The 22461-nt window shown below is 36.5% G+C and overlaps 1 protein-coding gene across 19 annotated transcripts in view; it reads left to right on the forward strand.

Moving 5' to 3' along the window:
* LOC113054696 (calcium/calmodulin-dependent protein kinase type II subunit beta-like) overlaps positions 1-22007 on the forward strand; it is a 59538-nt gene extending 37531 nt beyond the window's left edge. Inside the window, exons 13-24 of one of the 19 annotated variants that reach the window (XM_026220395.1) lie at positions 1349-1417; positions 5998-6035; positions 9441-9473; positions 11031-11099; positions 12648-12692; positions 14312-14360; positions 15063-15143; positions 16062-16181; positions 19202-19277; positions 19477-19571; positions 19694-19928; positions 20764-22007. In XM_026220395.1, the coding sequence (XP_026076180.1) occupies positions 1349-1417; positions 5998-6035; positions 9441-9473; positions 11031-11099; positions 12648-12692; positions 14312-14360; positions 15063-15143; positions 16062-16181; positions 19202-19277; positions 19477-19571; positions 19694-19926 (908 nt within the window). In that variant the 3' untranslated portion in view covers positions 19927-19928; positions 20764-22007. The remainder of the gene's footprint in view (positions 1-1348; positions 1418-5997; positions 6036-9440; positions 9474-11030; positions 11100-12647; positions 12693-14311; positions 14361-15062; positions 15144-16061; positions 16182-19201; positions 19278-19476; positions 19572-19693; positions 19929-20763) is intronic. The other 18 variants (XM_026220396.1, XM_026220397.1, XM_026220399.1 and 15 more) reach the window with 18 other exon arrangements.
* Positions 22008-22461: the final 454 nt, after the last annotated feature.

The raw sequence follows: 22461 nt of genomic DNA on the forward strand, positions 1-22461 counted from the left end.
TGGTGTGTTTCCTGCTGATAGGAGAGAGTGGCTCCCCGAGGAGAGCTCGACAAGAAAATGAGCCTTTTCTTTATTCCAGAGTGACAGGAGAAACCTTATTATATGATTACACCACCTACTGTAATGGACTCTCAAGATCCCTCTCTGGTTGCAGACAGCGGCTTGTGTTTCCGGCTAACTCTCTCCATGCTAACAGACTGCTCTGTCCTTTGGTTTCTCTCTCAATGTCTGCAGCAGTGGTTCTCAACTGGTGGTCCGTGACCTAAAATGTAATGTCATGTAAAAAGGTTTGCGCTATTTTGGTTAAAAATTCATGTCACTTGGAAGAGGGTAATATCGGACAGGTTGACAAATTAGTCAACATGACCGGTTGTGTATCAGTTTAGCAGGTTCACCAAAAATATTCTTTGTCAACGAAGAGGTTAATTCAGAGTTCATGATTAACTCTAGAGCTTGTGCACATTAAAGTGTGACATCAGCGGTGGGCAGCCAATCACACGAAATGTGGAGAGCCTTAGTTTCTATTCATTTCTCATGAGAGAGTCAGCACATTTCATTCCTCTGCTGAAGATTAAAGAGATCCTTGAAAAATATGATAAAGTTAAACACATTTAGAAGGCAGGGTTAACATCACAGCTGCTAAAAGGTATGAGAAGACAGTGGAAAGAAAATGTGTGTGTGTGTGTGTGTGTGTGTGTGTGGTTAAAAAAAATCCATGTTTCAAGACTGATTCATATACATCAGCAGGATTGTAATCGATGCATCAAGAAATCAAGTGGCTTCATCTCTCTGCAAGTGCACTGCTCTCACGGTGAAATGGATACAATAAATTTATAAATATTAACATCTAGCATCATTAAAAATTGATACTGAGTGACTGATACAGTGTTTGCCATGGAAAACACTTGTTGGTTTACTTTGAGTTCACAGGTTTAATTTTCTTTGTTCGTTAATTTATTGTCAAGATCTGAGGTAAATTACCATTGTTGCTTTTAGTATGGCTTTAAAGATCATGCAAAATGATATTCAAAATCACACTTTTAATATTAAATAAAGCACATAATCAGTACCTGAGATAATTATCGTCATAGTTTGTGTGTGCTGTTGTTCCAGCGCCTGGGTAGGACAAAAACATGGAAAAGATGGCTTTTATCATTAATCGCGGTGTCATGTCGTGTCTGGTTAGGTCACGGTGTGAAACCGGCTGGATGAAATAGGCCATAGATGTTTTCTGGACATTTTTGTGCTCTAAACAATTTTGATGTTGTGTTGGCAAAACCAGTTGAGAACCAGTAGTCTGTGGCATGATGGGCATATGTGTGTGTGTGTGTGTGTGTGTGTCTGGCAGTGGGCAGGCAGACCACGGCACCCGCCAGCGTCTCTGCAGCCGGTACCACCACCAGTCTGGTGGAACAAGGTAGCCCTCTTCCCTGACGTCTCAACCCATCCTCCATCTATCCATCCATCCATCCTCTCTGCTTCATTTTCTGCTTATCATGATTCATATTCAGCATGGAGCTTGGAGCATGACACGGTTACAGCGGTCTCGTGTTCAGCACTGCAGACGCCGCTGGCTGACTTTAGGAATGGCCGTTAGATCTCTCTTTCCTCTTTATTTCTAGCTCTCTTTTTCCTCTTGATCTCTCTCTCTCTCTTGTTGTTTTCATTAAGCTCTGTCACACTGGCTGTGATATGCATCTCTGCTCGTAACCTTGTGTATCCGTATTGTTGATTGTGGAGCCATTCGAACTGCCTAGGGCTGTGTAACCAGCTGTAGTTTGTTATTATCTGATCATAAATGGATCAGGTTTTATTTCCTGTGCATGCTGAAAATTTGAATTCTGGATAGGAAAGTGTTGTAATTGCAGAAGTGCATAATCCAAGAACAAAGTCAATGATTATTAATGCATTAAACAAACTGATTTAAAATGCAGTTTTTTGATGCTTTGTATTAGAACAGCTGTGCATGGGTTTAATTTCTAGGGTTGATAAAAAGCATGCCTTGGATATATGCTACCATATTTTGTATAATATTTTTGTAATACTTTTATTCAATCTAGGATGCTTTAAATAGATCAAACATAAATACATTTATAATGTTACAGAAGATTTCTTTCAAATAAATACTGTTCTTTTGAACTTAATAATCACCAAAGAATCCTGAAAAAGAACTGTGTTGTGGTTTCCACAAAAATGTGAAGCAGAACAACAGCTCATTCTGATTCAGTTTTCAACATTGTTAATAATATGACATGTTTCTTGAGCAGCAAATCAGTATATCAGAATGATTTCTGAAGATAATGTGACACTGAAGACTGGAGGAATGATGCTGAAAATTCAGCTTTGATCACAGAAATAAATTGCATTTAACAATATATTAAAAAAGAAACGGGTAATTTAAACTGTAAAAAGTATTTCACAATATTACTGTATCATAAATGGTGGAATTACTCACTTCTATTGGAAGTTGTTACTCTTATTTGCATTAAGTAAAAATTGCTTTTTCATCACTAAACATGGGCAGATCACATCGCAAGTAGTTTCTACTGAAACCGGCAAATCTAAAAATAAATAAATGACTTCTCGTCAGTTTGTTGATGCAAATCATGATCAGTGTGAAAACACCCCACAGAATCATCTCTCCTGCTGAAAATACAGGTCATATCATTTTAAGGCAGTCAAGCTGGGGGATTTCAGATGTGGTCACTGGCATCCTGCCGTTCTAAAGCGGTTACCAGCTCTAACCAGCTTGACCATAATCATCTACCAGATCAGAACCAGGCCTCACCAAACATATAAACAAGCAGATGTCATTTAATGTCAAGCCTAGGTCAATATAGTCTCTCTATGATGATTATCTGCAGAAGTCTTTCAGCGTTTCTCGACTCGCGTGGATATAAATAGAAGTGAATGGAGCACAAAGTCATGTGTGACCACAGATTTAGATCGAAAAACACCATCTGCAGCAGTTCAGTTTGTTGTAATGTGATGTTCATGTCCAGGTAAATCTAAAATCGATGCTTCCTGAACATAAATAGCACAGCACACGGCCCATCAGATTCAAAGCAGCTGGTTTTAGGTGGATTTTCCAACAGGGTCCCTTTATTCTCTCTCTCCTTCTATCTCTTCTTCTTTCTATTTGCACTCACTTTCTCTCTCCTCTACATCTCCGCTTGCTCCATCCATCCATCCATCCTTCAGTGTTCTGCCTCTTTCTTCTTCTTTTGTGTCCGATCTCTTAATTGTAGGTTTCTCTCTCTTTCTCTTGCGTGCCTGCTGATGACTGAACATTGCACGAGAGCGCACGCATGTCTCCTGACGCAGGAGAAGCCTGATGTTTTCCGAGCCGATCCGAGTGCATGTCTTAAACCTGTGTGTTCAGGAAAGGGGGTTCAATGTCCTTTCAGCACTAAATTCTAGGATTGTTTGCAGAGATCTGGTATTTTAACTCTTGGCTGATTCCAGCATCCATGCAGCAGGTTTTCAGTGATGATTAAAGGAATATTATTAGCAGATTATTTTCTAAGTAGTCCATTCAAAAATGAAATTCTGTCATCCTTTACTCACTCCCATGTCGTTCCAAAACTGTATGACTCTTGCTTCTGTGGAGCATAAAAGTTTTGTATCCCATTGACCTCCATAGTATTTTTTTGTCCATACAATGGAAGTCAATGGGACCTGAACCTGTTTCGGGACTGAATCCAGTCACCAACATTCTTCAAAATATCATCTTTTGTGTTAAACAGAATAAGGAAATGCTTACAGGTTTGGAACAACATGAGGGCGATTTTGGGGTGAACTACACCTTTATTTTCTGTAACCACATTTTGTAACCAATTCTTTACATTGAGGGTCAACAATCAACAGCATGCTTTAAGCATGATCCACGGACATTAAAATAAATATAGCTTCCAATATTTCAATATTTCATTTCAAAACTAGTCTAGTCTATTTATACTTGTGTAGGATTTAGTTTGATAATGATTATAACACACCAATGTTTACCCATAGTGCACTGCTTCACAATTTTAAATGAATTCCTAGCGGTCAGAATTTTTCAGAAAGTTTTGTAGATACTTTATTTTTATTATTCCCCACAGATGACTTCCTCTGCACCTTTGCAGTGTTTTGTGTACGTGTCTCAGGTGTTTTAGGTGACCTCTAGGTGTCACTACAATTGTGTCATGGAGCAAAGGGCTTGAAAACGGCACAAGATGAGGATTTGAAAAATAAAACCAAAGAGGGAACATAAACCTTTTGTTATACATCAGTTAAGAAGCCCACATTTGAACCCCCTGCCCTCATCCAGACAAACACGCTCCAGATGAACCTGTGTTGATCTCTCTCTCTCTCTCTCTCTCTCTCTCTCTCTCTCTCTCTCTCTCTTAATCTATTCTTTCTTAATCTCTCCTTCTCTCCATTCTTCTCTGCCTCTAACCTTTGTGTCAAGGTAAGATTCTGTCTCTTTCTCTCTTTCTCAACCCTCCCTTCACACAGCACCTTCCCCTTATCTGCACGGATTAATAAAGTCAGGGTACTTTAGAGTCATAGAAATGCTAAGAAAATGTATTTCTGTGTTGGCATGGCAGAGAAGATTTAAAGTTCATATAGGATTTGCAGGCTTCATTTCATTCGATGTCATTTTAGTGATGAGAAATTGTCTTTATTCACTTTGACAAACATTAACATTTTATTTTGTGGCAAGGAACTTGCAGGTCCTTGTCGCCCCATGAACCAAATATCTGAACGTATCATGCTTTAACTGCAGCGTGCGTGTGTTTGTGGCTTTATTTAGCTGTACTTTAGGATAGAAGTTAACTAAATCTGACACAGCCTGCCTTTGGGAGGTAATACAAATTATTTATAGATAGCCGTAAAAATGTTTGTGGTCCGTTTTTTTTTTAATAATACTTTAAACAAGGATGCATTAAATTAAGTTAAAATAAACATTTATTGTAAATATTGTATTATATATTTTGATCTTAATTTGAGCATAGAGCCCAGGTCATTTTGCTAGGTTTATGCTTAAAAACAAAGGAAAGAAATCAAATTGTTTAACTAATGCAATTTGACTTTTTAAGTAAATTTATTTGTTTTATGGATATTTACTAGTTATGAATTAGCTTTATATAAAGATAATAGAAGTCTGTTCTATCTTAATCATTGAAATAATTTAAAAACTTATTAAAATATATTTTCAAATAAAATAGTATACTGCAATAATTGTGTAAATGTTTTTTAATCCAAAAAATGGGGAGGGGGGAGTTTATTTTAAGGACAAAATTAGGGTTACGGTTAGTTTAACACTAGTTTTAAATGTATAAAAAAGTATCATTATTTTTGTCTTGAAAATAAAATAAAAGAAACTTAAATATTCTATAACTATTATATACATGAATACCTGTTTCCATACATTTACATTTTTATTTTGTTTATTATAGCATAAAACACATGTAATTTTGTTTGATTAATGCTTAAAACAAAGAAAAAACTAAATGATCTTATATCTAAATTGACCTTGTTTTATGGATATTTATTAGCTATTAATTTGCATTCTATAAAAACAACAGAAGTCTATGCTATATCTTAATTTAGCTAAGTAACTGTGTGTGTGTGTGTGTGTGTGTGTGTGTGTGTTTGCACTCTTCTGCATGTGCACCAGCATCGCGTGTGCATGACAGTCTCTAACCCCTCACTCCTGGACGGGAAGTTTCGATCAAAGTTTGTGATTAATTCTAGCAGATTTCTGTGTGGGCCGCACCGTGCATACACCAAAACACGGCACGCTCCTGTGGTGATGCGTGTGCGGACATACACTCCGCATGTAGTGTTTTAGATGGATGTAATCCTCTAGATGTGGGGCGGGAGGGATGTCCCCAGCTGGCTCGGACGGTTATGTGACATGTTTGGCCGAGCACCATTAGTGCTTCATTAATGTTGACTGTTGCTCCTGTCAAAGCATGCTGATGTTTGCGTTTTCTCTCTCCCCGTCTACAGCAGCCAAGAGCCTGCTCAACAGGAAGGCCGATGTCAAGGTAAGACTTTCTCATTCCTTTTTCTTCTTCCCTTTCTCATACCTTTTTCTCTTTCTGTTCACATTCGCAAAGCCAATAGAGGAGTTTCCAATAGAGGAGGGATTCCTGAATGTTTCTTGTCCTTTAATTGTTGGAAGTTCTGGCGTCCACTGTGTCTGATCTGCAGCAGATTTGTGTGTTTGTGTTATTTGTCTCCATGTTCTGTCCTTTCTAGCAGTGTGTCTATTCTGTGAGATTAGATTCATTGGGTGTTCACTAAGTAAGCTGGTGGTGTGTGGTATATTAATCTTATTTCATAATATGACATATCACAGTATAGCCATTTTTCTCCGAAATTCAATCCAAAAATGTTTTATGTATTATATTACTACATACTAAAACCTATTTTTGGAGTATTCCGTGAATAAAATGGTGTACAAGGAATCTCATTTAGTTTTTTGCAACTCAATGTAGTTTTTTTTTAAAGATTATGAAACCGTTTAAACCAGTAATGCATGTAAATATGATTGGATGAGCCATACATGGTGTAAAATAACCTTTATAGGAGCAACTGTGACTATTTGTGATGCTGCAACCAGTGTTATTTTATTTTAATTTATAGTCTATCATTGCATTTATAAATGTTGAATTACATTTTATATTTATTTTAAATGTATAAACTATCATAGTATTTATTTTAATTTATAATTTTTATATTTTAGTTAGAATTTTTGTAATTTTATGTGCTTTTGTCATTCATTTGTTTTTGTCTTTTCTAAATATTTATATTTAGCATTTTTTACACTTTAGTACTTTCACTTATTTTTAATTTTCAAATTGTCATTTAATAGTTTTCTGATGTTTCAGTTATGTTTAGTTTATTTTTTTGTTTTAGTTTTAGAAATTTACAATTACGTTTAATTTCTAATTTTTATTCAATATTACTTTTTCTTAAAAAAATATTTTTGCTTCTATTTTAGTTTTATTTCAGTTTACGTTTTAGTAACTTCAGCACTTCATGTTTTTCATGCCAAGGCATTTGTTTTTCACATTCAAAACTGAAACTAGCTTGAAACAATAAAATCTCTGGTTGCAACCTTTAACAACTACACACGTCAGATTTTTAACAAATTGCACCACAGTTTAGCAAAATCTTTACTAGTTCACCCATACTGCGTCATACCGGCCAGCCCTACTTCTGCGCTCAACCTTGATCTTTCTTTAATTTCTGATCTGCATCTTTATCTGATTATTATCTCTATATAGTTTACCCATAGTGCCTCAGTCATTGCATTCAGAGCATTCCAGTCAGTTTCGCCCGGTGTGCACCACGCAGCATCAGGTGAAAGCGCACAGATGTTGACCTCCGACCCGTAATGAGCTGTTAGAGAGAGTGCACTTGCAGGTTCATTTGTTCTGATAACGCATAATCCTCTCAGACAGAGTAAAAAGGTCGGCTTTCACCTCTGTTGCACCGCAGAGTTAGAAATGAAACTGTGACTGCTCTCTATTAGGGATTGGATATGGAGTCTAATCTAGAGAATAATCCCCTCCACTCTGAGTATTAATCATACGTTAAGTAATCTTTTAGCGTGCAGGTTTTTCATGAGATCGACGCTAAAAAGCACTCCAAGGAAAATCCTGCGACTGATGTTGCGTTTCTAACATTAACTCCTGAATAAATGAGGATGTTTTCAAGTCAAAGACAATGCTTTAAATTTGTACATAGAGTGCTCTCGCTTCACACCCTTTTCTTTCTAGCTGTCTATTAAAATGTTTAGGTGCACTGTCTCTTTAGACTAGATGTCAGAAATGAACACGTTATATGTAGAGTAGAAGTTTTAGTACTTTTGTACCATCATAGAAATATTGAACAAATCTGATATATTATGCTTCCAGTATAGAACTGCACAAAAACACTGATATTGGCATATACACTAATTTTCAGAAGTTTGGGGTGTTTGATGTTTAATGTTTTTGAAAAACATCTCCTATGAATATGTTAAGTACCATTGAGATACTATTATAGTTTTTTATTAATATTTTGAATTATGTTTTTATTTTCCGTTTTAATTTTTGTGAAAATTGTTGTAATTTTGTTGCATTTTTGTAATTTTTTGTTTTATATATATATATATATATATATATATATATATATATATACATGCACACACAAACACACCCACATAATTTTTATTTATTAATAATAATTGTTCCAGTTTATTTTAATACATCAATTTAAACTGAATTCAAATTTAAAATGTTGCCTTGGCCACTAACTGAAATAATTTATTTGAAATATAAATATTTTGTAACATTATAAATGCATTACTGTCACTTTTGATCAGTTTAGTGCCTTTCTGCTGAGTAGAAGTATGTATTTCTTTAAAAAAAGAAAAAAATGTTTTATTGACCCCAGAGTTTTGACCAGTAGTGTAGTGACCAATATGCATTCATATTGTCTCTTCTCTCCGTATCTGACTGCGGTTGAGTCTGAATCAGCATGCACGCCGCCCACATCAGCATTTCAGTCAGACTGTGTTCTCTTCCTCAGCTGAGTTCACTTCCTGTTAGCCGCTGAGAGGATCTCCTCCACAAGTTCACTCAGAACTGCACCTGTGGTGGGAATCGTTCATTTTTTCTGCCACTCTCATTAGCCGCTCGGGCAGGTGTGATGTTTCATCGGCCCTGTGATTGTCAGCCGCACTAATGAGACACTTTCTGTCTCTCATCGCCAATCATTCCATGATTCCTCCACCCACGCCTCGCTCCTGGATCTACTACATCATCCCGATCCCGAGTGTGAGTGCAGCGGCGGGAGAGAATGTAGCTCTCGCTCCAAAAATAGCTGGCGGTTTGAACCCAGGGAGCCAAGAGACGGAAATAGACACTTCCACTGTGCCTCACTCATTGCTTAGCAACTGGCTCGCCACACTCCTTCATTCTGATGTTTCCCGCTTTTTTCCACAATCTGGTATTCTCTCTCTCCTGCCTTTCGTGCTGGAGTGTGATGAAGAGCATCACAGCAGGAGGAATTGTGAGGGGATGCCTGGATAAGTGTGATTTAACTCTTACAGACACATACAAACACATGCTCAGGGCGAAAGAAACAACAGATGAATAAAGGGACAGGAAGTAGAAATGGAATGACAGGAAGAGGATTTACTGAATTGTAATTTAAAGAAATTAATCTAGCATCTATTTATCTATCTATCTGTCAGGACTTAAGGACTGTTCTGGAAATTAAACCACATCAAAACTCCTTTATCCTCCAGACGAACTCACTTTCTTGCCAAAAACCCACACGCGCTCCTTCTCTCAACCTTCCTGCCTCTCATACATCTGTGCCATTCTGTGTTTAATGTTCATCATAACATGTATTGTAACTCTCTCATCCCATCCCTCCATCGCCCCCTTTCCACCCAGAAACGGAAGTCCAGCTCCACCGTTCAGTACATGGTGAGAATGATATTCATTTCTAATCTCTTTATCCCTCCGTCCCCTTCTCATCGCACTCTTGTTTATCCATTCGTGCATTTGCTCACCCTGTTGGGCTTTTATGTCCTTTAATGCATAAATCCAGTCTTCCTCTGTAATGATCTGTATTGATTCTTCTCTTGCTCAAATGTCGAGCGGTTGATTTAAAGGGTCAGATGGCACTAAATGACTCCTCAGACGCAGGCGAGGGTCGGAGTGTTTTTGGGTTGACGTTATTGTAGGGTTGTAGCGAGTCAGTGTTGACTGTTGTTGTGTTGGTTTTAGACTGTGGTGCAGAAGTCTTTAGTGTGGGTCTTTTCGTTGTTGCTTCCTTGTGTCTGTGTGTCTGTCTGCTGTTGTCTGTGAATGAACTCAATTCTAGATCCAGAAGGACTCTCCTCTAGTTGTGCTTTCCTACTGCAACATTCTCTAAAAAAAAAAAAACAGGTTTTCTGAACTGTTTGGTTACTTCTGTTTGCATTTTTATTTTGTTTCCTTTTATTCTGCCTGCTGGGGGGGAAACAGCATTTTAAGATGGAAATGCTGGTTTTATTTGCAGGTCCAGGCTGATCTACTAGCTTTATGAACACAGTTTGCCAAGTCAACTTTGTTGTAAGCATTTGGATGAGCAAATGAGCAGCTTGGACCACTTAGAAACCATGTGAAACCAGCTTTCAGACACTTGGTTTAAGTGGATTTTCCAGCAGTGCAATGCAATAAATAATTATTTTATGTTAAAAGAGTGAACTTCACACAGTTTGTTAAAATATTGTCGGGGCCACACACACACACACACACACACACACACACAAAAAGTTATATTGTCTTAAGAAATTTAAAAACAATTTATCAATACTGTAATGCAGTGCAATATAAATAAAGTATCTGTACACATTAGTAATTATTTTTTTTACATCATATCATTTTTGATGATAATCTAATGATAATCACAAAATGAAATTGAAATTGAATTGAAAATTATGGGAAAGTACAAAAACAGAAACTAAGGTATCCTGTTGGTCTGTCGTTCCATCTATTGTTCTATCGGTTTATTATTCAAATTAATAATGAATGAATCAGTTTCTTAACCATATTTAAAATTATATTAATTATAAATTATTTTTAAAAAGTCTATATATTGTTTAATCTATCTTTTGGTCTGTCTTCTAATCTTTCTAATCTGTTAATTGATTATTAAATTAATACATAAATTATTTAAAAAATTGCAAATATTAAAATGGAAAACATCCAGATGCATCATGTTAATCAGAAATTTTCGGGGATAGTTGCTAAATTGTCATGAAATATTTGGCAAAATGGCAAATAATTTGAACGCTCCCAACTAGAAGCCTTATTTTGTTAAAATGTCTTATTTATTGTTTTATTGCTTCATAATTTTGAACTGTTGTGTGTTCAGATGAGAAATGGTGCTCTCTCACTGCCAAACACGTTGTCAGCTGCTCTCTCTCTGTATTTCTCTCTTCTCTCGCCCTGAAACACCCGCTGACATCCTTTAACACTGTTTTGTGTTCTGCACAGCCACAGTCAAACAGTGTGAAAAACAGCATAGTCACCAGTCCCAAAGGAAACGTCCCTTCTCCTGCTCTGGTATTTACCTCCTTGTTCCTCTCTGTTCTCTCTCGCTCAGTCTTCTCGTCCGACTCGTCTGTCGCTTTGGCTTCCTTCTCCTGTCTCACACATGTCTGTCTGTGTCAGCGTCTGCCTCGTCTCAGGCCACCTGTCCTAGACGCTGTGTGTCTGTCAGTGACTAGAATCCAATCGCATCTTCATCTGTCATCGAAACAATGTCAGTGTTACGGTGGATCATTTTTATAATCCAGATTTGAAGAATTCTGATGGTTTGAGCTTCAGTTAGTTTCATGTTTTCACGCAGATGTGTGCTGAGTGTGTGCATGAACATTGTGTTTGTCATTGTTTGGATCAACGTTAGACCAACCAGACTTAGATGTTGGCTCTATGTGTTTAAACTATTTTTGAATCTCATTATGACCGTCATAATGTTTCATTAAATGTATGTTTTTGTGTGTACGTCTCTCTTCATTACTGCTTTTTTTTAATAACCTAATGGTGTAAAACCTGATGTACAGACATTTATTTATTTTATTATTTATGTAATTTATCTTGTCTGATGTAAACCAGTACAATATCATCTAATAAAACCCAGATTTCTTATAGTTAGTTAAAATTAGTTTGAAATAACTATTTTGATAGATACAGTGATCCAAAAAGCATTTTGGAGTCACATTTAAATGACATGTCATTGCATTAGATTGAAAAAATGAAATTTAATTTAATTTAATTTAATTTAATTTAATTTAATTTAATTTAATTTAATTTAATTTAATTTAATTTAATTTAATTTAATTTAATTTAATTTAGGGATTCCCAAACTATTTGTCAGCGGATCTAAAATATTAAGTTGATATATAAACTGAGAATAAAGTTAATATTTCTATAATTAAACAAAACTATAAAAAGTTCACAGTTCTCTGAAATAAGTTAATAGTCACATGATGATTTTATATCTTTTTTTTAGTATGTTTTATTTTGATTTAGAATTATTTACATTTTAACTCAAAAAGTTCCTTTATGATTCCCATTTTTGGACCATTTTGGATGGTTCAGCTGCAGGTTTTCAACATTTTATGTAATTTAAAGATCAAAACTTCTCTTGAACATTGTTGTGTTAACACATCTTAACACAGAACTATTTTAATATTTTGATAGAGATAATCATATTTTGTTGCGCACATTTCACACTCCTTTAAGCTTATCTTACCCTCAGACAATATCTTTGTGATTTCTATGCATTTTGTTTTTAAATGAAAGTACCTAATATTCAGAAGTTCTTTAAGAAGTTGTAGATTTGCAGTGTTTATGCTAGGTTTAGATGCGTTCACATCTCAGGACTGGCTTTAGATGTTGGGCTTTGACCTTCGGCTGTCCTCTGCTTTTAACCAGAGTGACTTCCTCTCTTTCTCTCTCTCTCTCGAGCTGCCTGCTCTCTATCCATCCTTTGTCTTTTTTTTGCTAACTCTTGTTTTATTCTTGCCACCTCTCACCTTCATCTCATTTTGCTCCTGTTTTTTCCTCTCTATCTTGCTGTCTTCTCCTCTTCTCTCTCTTTCTCTTTAGGAGCCTCAGACCACTGTAATCCATAACCCAGTGGATGGGATCAAGGTACATCCTTCTGCACCTCTCTCCGCATCCTCTTCGCTTTCATCCTTCACTTTTCTCTCCTCCTCTCTGTGCCTCTGTCGTCTGCTGCCAGTGTCTTGATTCTGTGGTGCGAGCGAGGATGTTGTTTTGGGATCGTGAGAGAGCGTGAAGTCGCATTAGGATGGGAAAGTGTGTGATGTACAGTGTTCAGTGTTAATTGTTTCAGGGAGAATAATGACACAGTGCTCTTTTGACCCTTGTTAGCCAATACACACATGCAGAAATTAGTTGGATTTCAACATGAGAGCATTTTACATTTTACAAGAAATTAAACCGTTTAGTCAACAAGAAAAAAATTGCGCTGCTTTTGAAAGGTTTTGGGTTGGTAAGAGTTTTTTTTTTTTTTAAAGTATCATGCTTAATAAAGCTGTGGTAAAAATATAAAAACACACACTAAAAAATACAGTAAAAATGGTATAATTATGAAATATTTTTACAATTTAAAATAACTTTTTTCTATTTCAGTATGTTTTAAAATAAAATTTATTTCTGTAATGCGTAGCCTAATTTTCAGCATCATTACTCTAATCTCCAGTGTCACATGATCCTTCAGAAATCATTATGATATGCTGATTTGCTTATTATTGTCAATGTTGAAAACAGTTGCAATGCATAATATTTTTGTGGAATCTGAGACACTTTTTTTTTCTTCCTCCTGACCTCAAACTTTTAAACAGTAGTGTAAAATAGGACTTTTATTCATTCAGCGAGTAGTCAAGGCAATGCTTCTCATTTTAATTTAGTTTAACCTGATAAATATCAATCACTAAAACTGAAAAAGCCTGTTAAAATGATAGGAACGCTCCTAAATTTCTAAAACTTGAACTGAAATGAAGACATTTTTAAACATATATTTCATACTGTTATTTATTTCTGCATTATTAAAGACCACTGTTTGAAATCATCCAATCTGACTTTCTCACTTTTACCAAAAATTTTCCTATCCTGCCTCCATAATGCTCCTCTCCCTCTCTGGCCGTATGCATGGCCACAGCTGGCTGATGTCTGACAGTCCGTTTGTCTGCGGCTCAGACCCTTGAGGTGCCTGTGGTGGGCTGATAACTCGCCCACGGGAACCTGTAGAGAGAAACACGAGCAGACGGGGGCTCAGTCATTTGCATTTGTAATACTTCAAAAGCAAAATGCAAGCTATTAAGTTCCTCTGTGTGTGTGTGTGTGGGGGTGGTTACATGCATATGCAGAGGGGAGGGTGCAGACGGCTGTGTTCTCATTGCTGCCATCTGGGAAAGAGAGGTGGAGATGCTGGGTTTCATTGAATGGCTGTGTTCTAGCCTCACCAGGTGGCTGAGCCCGAGATTAAACCTTCTCGTACTGTCAGGATTGATCTAGAGCCCACGAGTGTCTACACTACTGTTTTAAGTGTCAGTCACGAGAAGTGGAGAATGTATGACTTCATTTGTGGAGATGATTATCCCATCTGTCTCAGTGGTAGTACTGGTCGTGCTTTATTGGAGTTAGTCGCTGTTTGTTGAATAAATGTTTTTTTGGTGTGTGTGTGTGTGTGTGTGTGTTAGTGAAGGTGTGAGGTCAGACAATGATTGCTTTTGTCCGTCTTGCAGGAATCTTCAGACAGCAGCAACACCACCATTGAAGATGAAGATGTCAAAGGTGAGCGGCCTTTTTTATTCATTTATTTTTAAACCATGATCTGTGGTGATTTTACCAAGGACTTTCCAGTTCTGAAGACATCACCCAAAGCCCTATAAGGACACTTTTCACAATCCTGTCAATTTCTGATAGATAAAATCAAGTGCATTTTTCTTCTTCAACGTATTGTGTCACTCAGAAATACAGTGTTAGATTTAAAAAATAATAATAATTGTTTATTTAGCAAGGAGGCATTAAATTGATCTATCAGTTTTTGAAGCCTAAACTATACATGTACAAAAAAAATCTAATGCATTTCATTGAACTGAAATGTAATTTGTGTGTGCTACTTTTGTGACATTGGTGTGGCATTTTGACTTAAGAAGTGTTGGTTTCATTGTGCGCTCTTCTGGGACGCGTGTTTCAGGACACCTTCAGTGTATTTTTATCTGTAGGAACACTAGAAATGTAAGAGAAGTGGGCTCTGCTTGTGTGTGTTTTATTCACACGGTTAAATGTAGGTTCAACTTGCAGTTTTTTGACTGTGTGGAAGTGTCGTGCTCTGAAGTGACAGAAGTGGGCGGGACGATTTGCCACCCTTCCATGTAAATCTCTCAGCCTCAATAATAGGTTAAATACTGTGCCATGTTCCATCTTTGCATGTCCTCCTTTCTCAGTCTCATCTTTCCAGTCTCTTCCCATCTTTTCCTTCCCACTCAATAGGGAAAAGCCTAAATAGCAGTTCAGTTAAAGCCCCCTCTGAAGTCAGCCAATCACCTCCGGGCTCCGTCCCTGCCATCTTCTGTAAGTCTGGTCTGCACTCGTTTGGTTTGGCCTGGCTGGTTTGAACTGCATTGTTTAGCCCTAAATCCATAAACAAATAACCAGCTTCCCTTGAGTTGTACTTTTCTTGAGGTGACTTGTAGATGTGAAAATATGGGTTGATTTGGCTACTCTCCAATATTTAGATTTTGGACTGCAATACCTATATCAAATGTGTGCTGTCAATATTACTTAATGGATAGTTCACCCCAAAATGAAAATTCAGTCATTTGCTGAATGTCATTCCAAACCATTATGATTTTCTTTCTTCTGTGGAAGATGAAGAATATTTTGAAGAATGTGGGTAACCATTCAATATTTTTGGTTCAGATTTACTTTTTGTACTGGGTTAAATTCCATCTCATAATCTCATAAAATAACACTGGGATATGAGAAATTAACCTTTTTGTATGACGCAAAAGAAGATATTTTGAAGAATGCTGGTGACCACACAGTTTTGGTTCATTTTCTGAACAAAAAATACAGTGGAAGTCGATGGGAACCGAAACAGCAGAAAAGAATTGACTCCGAGAATGACATGACGGTGTGTAAATGAAGAATTTTTACTTTTGGGTGAACTTGCTCTTTAACCACTAATAAGTGTGGATAAATTACTGAAGTATTTCTTTAACTGAGAAGTCAATTAAAGTGCAATGAAAGCATGGTTTTCCAGAAGCCTAGCAGGAAATGGTCTTGGCTAATCAAAGAAAAAAGACCTTCAATGAACCCTACTTTCTCTTACTGATTAACTCTCTGCTGCTGTTGTTGTGTGCGCTGGTCACCTAGGCATGCACACATCACTCTGAGATGCATAAGTTTAGATGAATCTCTGTCATCTTGCACACATCATCAGTCATCATTACCCCCCTCATCCTCATCCTCACCCTCGTGTGTAAACAGCCACCAAGCTGACTGACATCCTGGGCTGCGCCCGTAGGGGTTCGGGACCCCCGGCATTGCCTGATAGTGAAGCAGAAGCCCACTCAGCACAATCCCCTCCACAGACCCCCATCATGCAGAGTGAGTATAGCGCCCCCTGCAGACCTAAGCACAGACCCTCATGCACTGGGGCTGTGAATGTTTTTGGCTAGCACATTCTGTAATGTTATTGTTTTTGTCATTTAAAGTAACTCCTTTTTGAAAATGAATTATTAATTTCAGTCATTTATTTATTAATAATAATATTAATGATCCATTTTAATTAAATGAGTTATACATTTTAATAACATTATATTTTAATTATTAACTTAATACTAAAGTATCTAAGTAACTATTAAATAATGACTTAAAATTATTTGTTGAAATGTTTTTGTAGTAAGTTTGTAAAAATTGTTAATGTTAATAATATATTAATGATATGTTTTAATTGAATTATTTCAAATTTGTAAAATTGTTTTTTTTTTGTATTTATTTTAAAATGTTAAAGTTAACTTAATTTAACAATACTGATATTTATAATATATTTTAATTGATTTTATAACTAATTTAATATTTTATTTTTTTTATTTAATGTTAATCATTTAGTTTATTCTAATAAACTATTAATTTGATAATTATTAACAAATTAGCTTAATAATTTAGCATAATAATTTAGTTTCATATTTAATAATATTAACTATTAATTTATTAATGTTATATTAAATTGTATTATGCTGTCTACTTAGCTTCCAGTAACAGGGGAGTTATTAAGACATAGTGAGTAGTATTCAGGTAGTCATGTGATGTATTAAGCTGTATGATATTAATATGTCAGGCCCCATGAGCCGACCCCCTCCATGTCTATTAAAACCGTTTTTTCTAGGCCACTGATAAAATTATAAAGTGAATCTACATGATGTACAGCACTCCATTTTAAATGTAGGACCCTGTTTATGTACCGTCTGTTGGCCCAAGTGTTGAATGTTGATCCTTGTTATTGATGTATATCCTGTTCTATCAGACACCACTGCCCCATGCATCTTGTTATTTGTCTGCTGTAGCTGCGTTTTCATCTCTTCACATGTTGTCCATCTCTGTCTCTCATGGTGGGTTAATAGATAGTGTGTGTGCTTTTAGCATACGGTCAAGTCCATAGTTCATCCACTCTTTCCTAGTATCAGAAAGAATGCAATGCACAACTTGGCACTGCACAGCGTCTAGTTTTCTTCAGAGCCATCTTAAATCGTTTGGGTTCCGTGTAGACCTGTGTTTTTCTCTTGTGCTATTAACCAACTACATATGCAAATCAGTGGGCGGAGCTTAACATGCAGTGATGTAGAAGCAGGTGTTGAACTACTACTGCGGAGGCGGGGTTTAGTCACTTCATGTTATAAAGTGTCACAAAAGCTGTAAGTTTTAAGTTCTGAAACGTACAGGATGTTTATATAGTACAATGACCTCTTGTATGTCACAAGATCAAGGGGATTTTGATTTCTCGGTTCATGACCTCTTTAATGGTAAGAATGAAAAATAACATCCCCATGAGTATAACGTGCCTTAACAGTCTGCAGCTGCATTCCTATTAGGCCTATATGACATACGGAAGTAGCAGGAGGCAGTTTTCCCTAAACAAAACAAAAAAACAGGATTTATGCATCTGAAATAATATTTACAGCATCTGGTTTGTGACAGAACTGTGATGCACTTCCATACATATCCGCTTAGAGGAAGTGGGACGTTTATCAAAGCTGAAGCCACAGTCAGAGACTTTAGATCAGACCTGAGGTGTCAGATTGACAAGGAGAAACCGAAGGACGTGTCGGGGCCACTAAGCTCCTCTAAAGTGGAGCAGGAAGCTGTGAAGGGAGGGAGAGAGCGAGAGAGAGAGAGAGAGAGAGAGGAAACGAGAAGTAAGCCGTATCTAAGGATCCAGGAATAGCTCAACTAGCTCCATGCAGTTAACAAGGAAGAGACAGAAGATGATGAGGAGGAGGAAACTGGAGATGTTGATTAGATGAAGGCAGAGTGTTTTTGGGGGTCTGTGCTTGTGTGAGCGTGCAAACTTCATCAGAAGAGAGAGTTCAGTCAGAGTATTGAGGAGGAATGGATGAGAGTCTAGACTGAAGATCATGACTGAGAAACTAGGTAAGTCCACAGCAGATCTGGTGTGTGTGTGTGTGTGTGTTAAACCTCTCTCAGCCTTGCAGGTCTGGAGTCAGGAGGACGTGAGGTTTCTGACCTCTGCCTGTGTTTCAGAGCGTTACCTCTGGGTTAAGGTAGAAATTTGTCTGTTCGTGTCACGTACAACAAACAGGAACAGTTAGCTGTGGCTTCATCAGTTTATAGTTTAAAAAAATCAGTGAATGTACGAATTTCTATCCTGTGCTGATATATTTCCTGTAGAGACAGGAAGTTGGGGTGGAACATGCACTTGTACTAAAAGGTTTATGGTAAGGAATTGTTTTTAAGAAATTCATCCTTTTATTCAGCAAGGATGCTGAATCCTGAAAAAATTATTGTATCATGTTTCCACAAATATATGAAGCAGCACAACATTTTTCAACATTGATAAAAAAGAGAAATGTTTCTTGAGCAGCAAATCAGTATATCAGAATGATTTCTGAAGGGTCATGTGACACTGAAGACTGGAGTAATGCTGCTGAAAACTCCGCTTTGATCACTGGGAAAAATTGCTTTTTTAAATGCATTAAAATAGAAAACAGTTATTTCAAATTGTAATATTTCAAAATATTACAGTTTTACTGTATTTTTGATCAAATAAATGTAGCATAAAATATTTTTTTTTAGCTAACAAAACACACAAAGACTATTAGTTATGGTAGTTATGCTTATTTTATTTTTATTTATTTTAGTTTTTGTTTATTTTTAGGACCATTTTAAGCCACTATTAGACACAATAGTTACATTCAGATTTTATGTGGTATTTTATGTATTTTATTTCATGGGGTACATATGTCTTTTAACAAAGATTACAATATTACAATATCTTTTTTAATCATAATTCTTTTGTGGAAAAAAAAGAACAAAGTTTTAACTAATGTGGGACTACTTAGCATAAACTGTATGTGTGTATTCACCTATGTCCATGTTTTCTCTTACAGCACGCAAACAGGAAATCATTAAGATCACGGAGCAGCTGATAGAAGCCATCAATAATGGGGACTTTGACGCCTATGCGTATGTTACCTTATGCTTTCTTGCAAACACAAACCACTTTGGCCCTAAACACACTATATTGTACAGATACAAGAACTAGTGTAAACTGTCTTCTACAGTCAGCTCTATTCTCATGGCAGAGATTAAGATGAAAATAGTTAATTGTCCATGTTTATAGCAGCTACCTGAATAGTAATATACAATGGGATCACTGTAACAGGAAAATCTGTGATCCTGGACTGACATCCTTTGAACCCGAGGCTTTGGGGAACCTGGTTGAAGGAATGGACTTCCATAGATTCTACTTTGAGAACTGTAAGTGTGTTGAAGCAGAAAGACTACCATGGTTTAAATCATACATGTGTCTTATAAATCACAGGAAGTATCAGTGGCACCATCCACAGGATCTTTCTCCATGTGTTTGTGTTTCTCCTCAGTGCTTTCTAAGAACAGCAAGCCGATCCACACCACCATCCTGAACCCTCACGTGCACCTGATCGGAGAAGAAGCCGCCTGCATCGCCTACATCCGCCTCACTCAGTTTGTGGACGGGCAAGGCCTGCCGCGCAGCAGCCAGTCAGAGGAGACCCGCGTGTGGCACCGTCGGGACTCCAAATGGCAGAACGTTCATTTCCACTGCTCCGGTGCACCGGCTGCCCCTCTCCAGTGAAGGTGACGCTTTGGATTTGTCCATTTTCTGCACCTTCTGGCTTTTGTTTTCACACTAGAGCTTTTGGTGTGGATTCAAATCTGTTTTACAGTAGAGTTTTGGTTTGTGTCAAAATGCATTCTGGGTGATTACAGTTAACTGAAATGAAAACCATAAAAGAAATTTTGTTATCTGAAATAAAATGCACATTAACTGAAATAAAATATGAAACTTATTTTATCTCTGCTTATTGTCATGGCAACATTTCTCATTTTCATTTAGGTTAACTTGATGTACTAAAATAACTAAAACTTTAATAAAAAAACATAATTTTGTAGACATATAAAAAAAAACTTAAAATAAATAAAAAACTTAAATTAAAATAAAACAGAAAATATTAAATAAAAATTAATTAAAAATATTAATAAAAACCATACTACTAAGAAGGTCTCTCGAAAACATAAAAAATAATTACTGTCCTCAAAGTTTTGAACAATATTATAATTTTACAGTTTTATTTAATTTTATAAAATTTAAAATTGTATATAACTTTATACAATTTAAAAATGTATACAATTTAAAATACAATTTAAAATTGCATATAATTTTATACAATTTAAAATTTTATATTTTGTAAAACAAATTCCTTGTTTAAGGTAATTTATATTCATTAAAATAAATAATTTTAATACATTCATATTAATTATATTATAATTGTTAATTTAATCAATACAAATTGATAAAAAGTTGATATTTAAATAGTTAAGTTTGTTTTAAAATATATATTTATGTATTTTTAGAACACTCACTCCAGTGTGAGCTGATTAAACACAGCATTTCTGTTTTTATGTATTTCAGAGTGGCCCTTCAACAGATACATTAGGTGCGAGTGACAAGGAGGACTGATAGAATGGCTCCAAACCCTCCAGCCTTCCAACGCTGGACACAGCCGTCCTCTCCTGCATGCAAACCCACAGTTATCTGTCCACCTGCTGGGCATCCAGAACCCCCCTCACCTCCGACTCCACCCAGCACGCTACCGAACGTCTTTATGCCAAGACTTCCTCCCAACACAAGAGCAGCACTGCATATATTAATCATCGAGAGCAATCATAGACTCCAGATTCCCTTCTAGAGTTATAATAACCCGCACGATTGCCTTTGCGCTCATCTTCACTGGCCTTATGCCCCCTGTGCCCAGGTACTCCCAAATACAGTAGATCATGTTTTAATAAAAATATCATTATTATTGCTGTATTTATTGTTATTGTTACTACTATTGATTATATATGATTATTACTTCCGTCAGGTTTCTAAGTATTACTGTTGTTCTTGAGATTGTATATTTGATGGTAAAATTACTGATGTTTTTTTTTAAACACTTTTTTTTTTTTTAAGCATGGATTTTAAGTATTTTTTTGGTGTTCAAATAATCTGAAGTCACTCTAAAAGCAGCAGCACACAAATATGGTGGCGAGCGGTTTTTCTCTCACCGTGATCAGTGTTCATATCATCAGGTCACCTATCAGATCTCTTAGAGGCAGCTGACATCATCACATCATTGAGATTCACCTCGTATATCTGCAGGTTGCCAAGTTGAATTCCTTCAAAAGGAGCTGTCTGTCTCTTAATCAGAGCATAATCTGTATCTGTATTGGCCCTTGATGACCAGCAGCTGATGTGTCCTTCTTATTGACAGTCAGTGCTGATCTGGTTTTATTTGAGTTTTGGTGGTCTGTGAGACTAGGAACGTCTGCTGAAGCTAGTCTTCTTTTTCTCTAGGAATCTAGTAGGATGTTTCGAGAGGGTACAGCATGTTGTTTTTAAGGGCTTTTATTGTAAAGCAGCAGGAAGTTTACAGCTGTTCGCTGGCCAGGTGTTTATTTAAAAAGCCATTCTGGATCCCACGGTCATCATAAACCTATGAGTTTTAACATGTCACAGAACATTGTGATTCACCTCGACTCGGGCACCTACAGTTATCATTCTTTGTTTTGTTTTTTTTTGTTCTGTACATGCAGGAACTTTTTATATATAATTTATGTGGTGTAATTATGGCAGTATTGGCCATAGTTTTTTTTTTTTAGCTTGTACGCGTGTACGTGTGTGGTTTTACAATACAATGGCACTGATATCCTGAATGTGAAAGCATAGTCACTATATTAAAGTGTTGAAAGCCATAACACAGTGTGTGAATTTTTGGTGGATCTGTATGGATGTTTTTGTTAGTGTTGTGTTTCTGTCTAGCAGAACCGGAAGACAGTGTTATGTGGATTGACTAGGGGACTTCCTGACATCTGGTATTGTTTGTTTTTGACGTCCTGTCAAAAGATTTCTGTAGTCACACAACCTTTGTTGAGGCTACTCGTTGTGTTTTATGTTGCTTTCAAAGGAATAGATCACCCAAAATGAAGATTTCAGGAAAATGTACTCACCCTCAGGTCATCCAAGATGTAGATGAGTTTCTTCATCAGAACAGATTTGGAGAAATGTAACATTACAGCAATTGCTCACCAATTGATCCTCTGCAGTGAATGGGTGCCGTCAGATTGAGAG

Source organism: Carassius auratus, chromosome 35, assembly GCF_003368295.1.
Source record: "Carassius auratus strain Wakin chromosome 35, ASM336829v1, whole genome shotgun sequence".
In the NCBI taxonomy this organism is placed as follows: domain Eukaryota; kingdom Metazoa; phylum Chordata; class Actinopteri; order Cypriniformes; family Cyprinidae; genus Carassius; species Carassius auratus.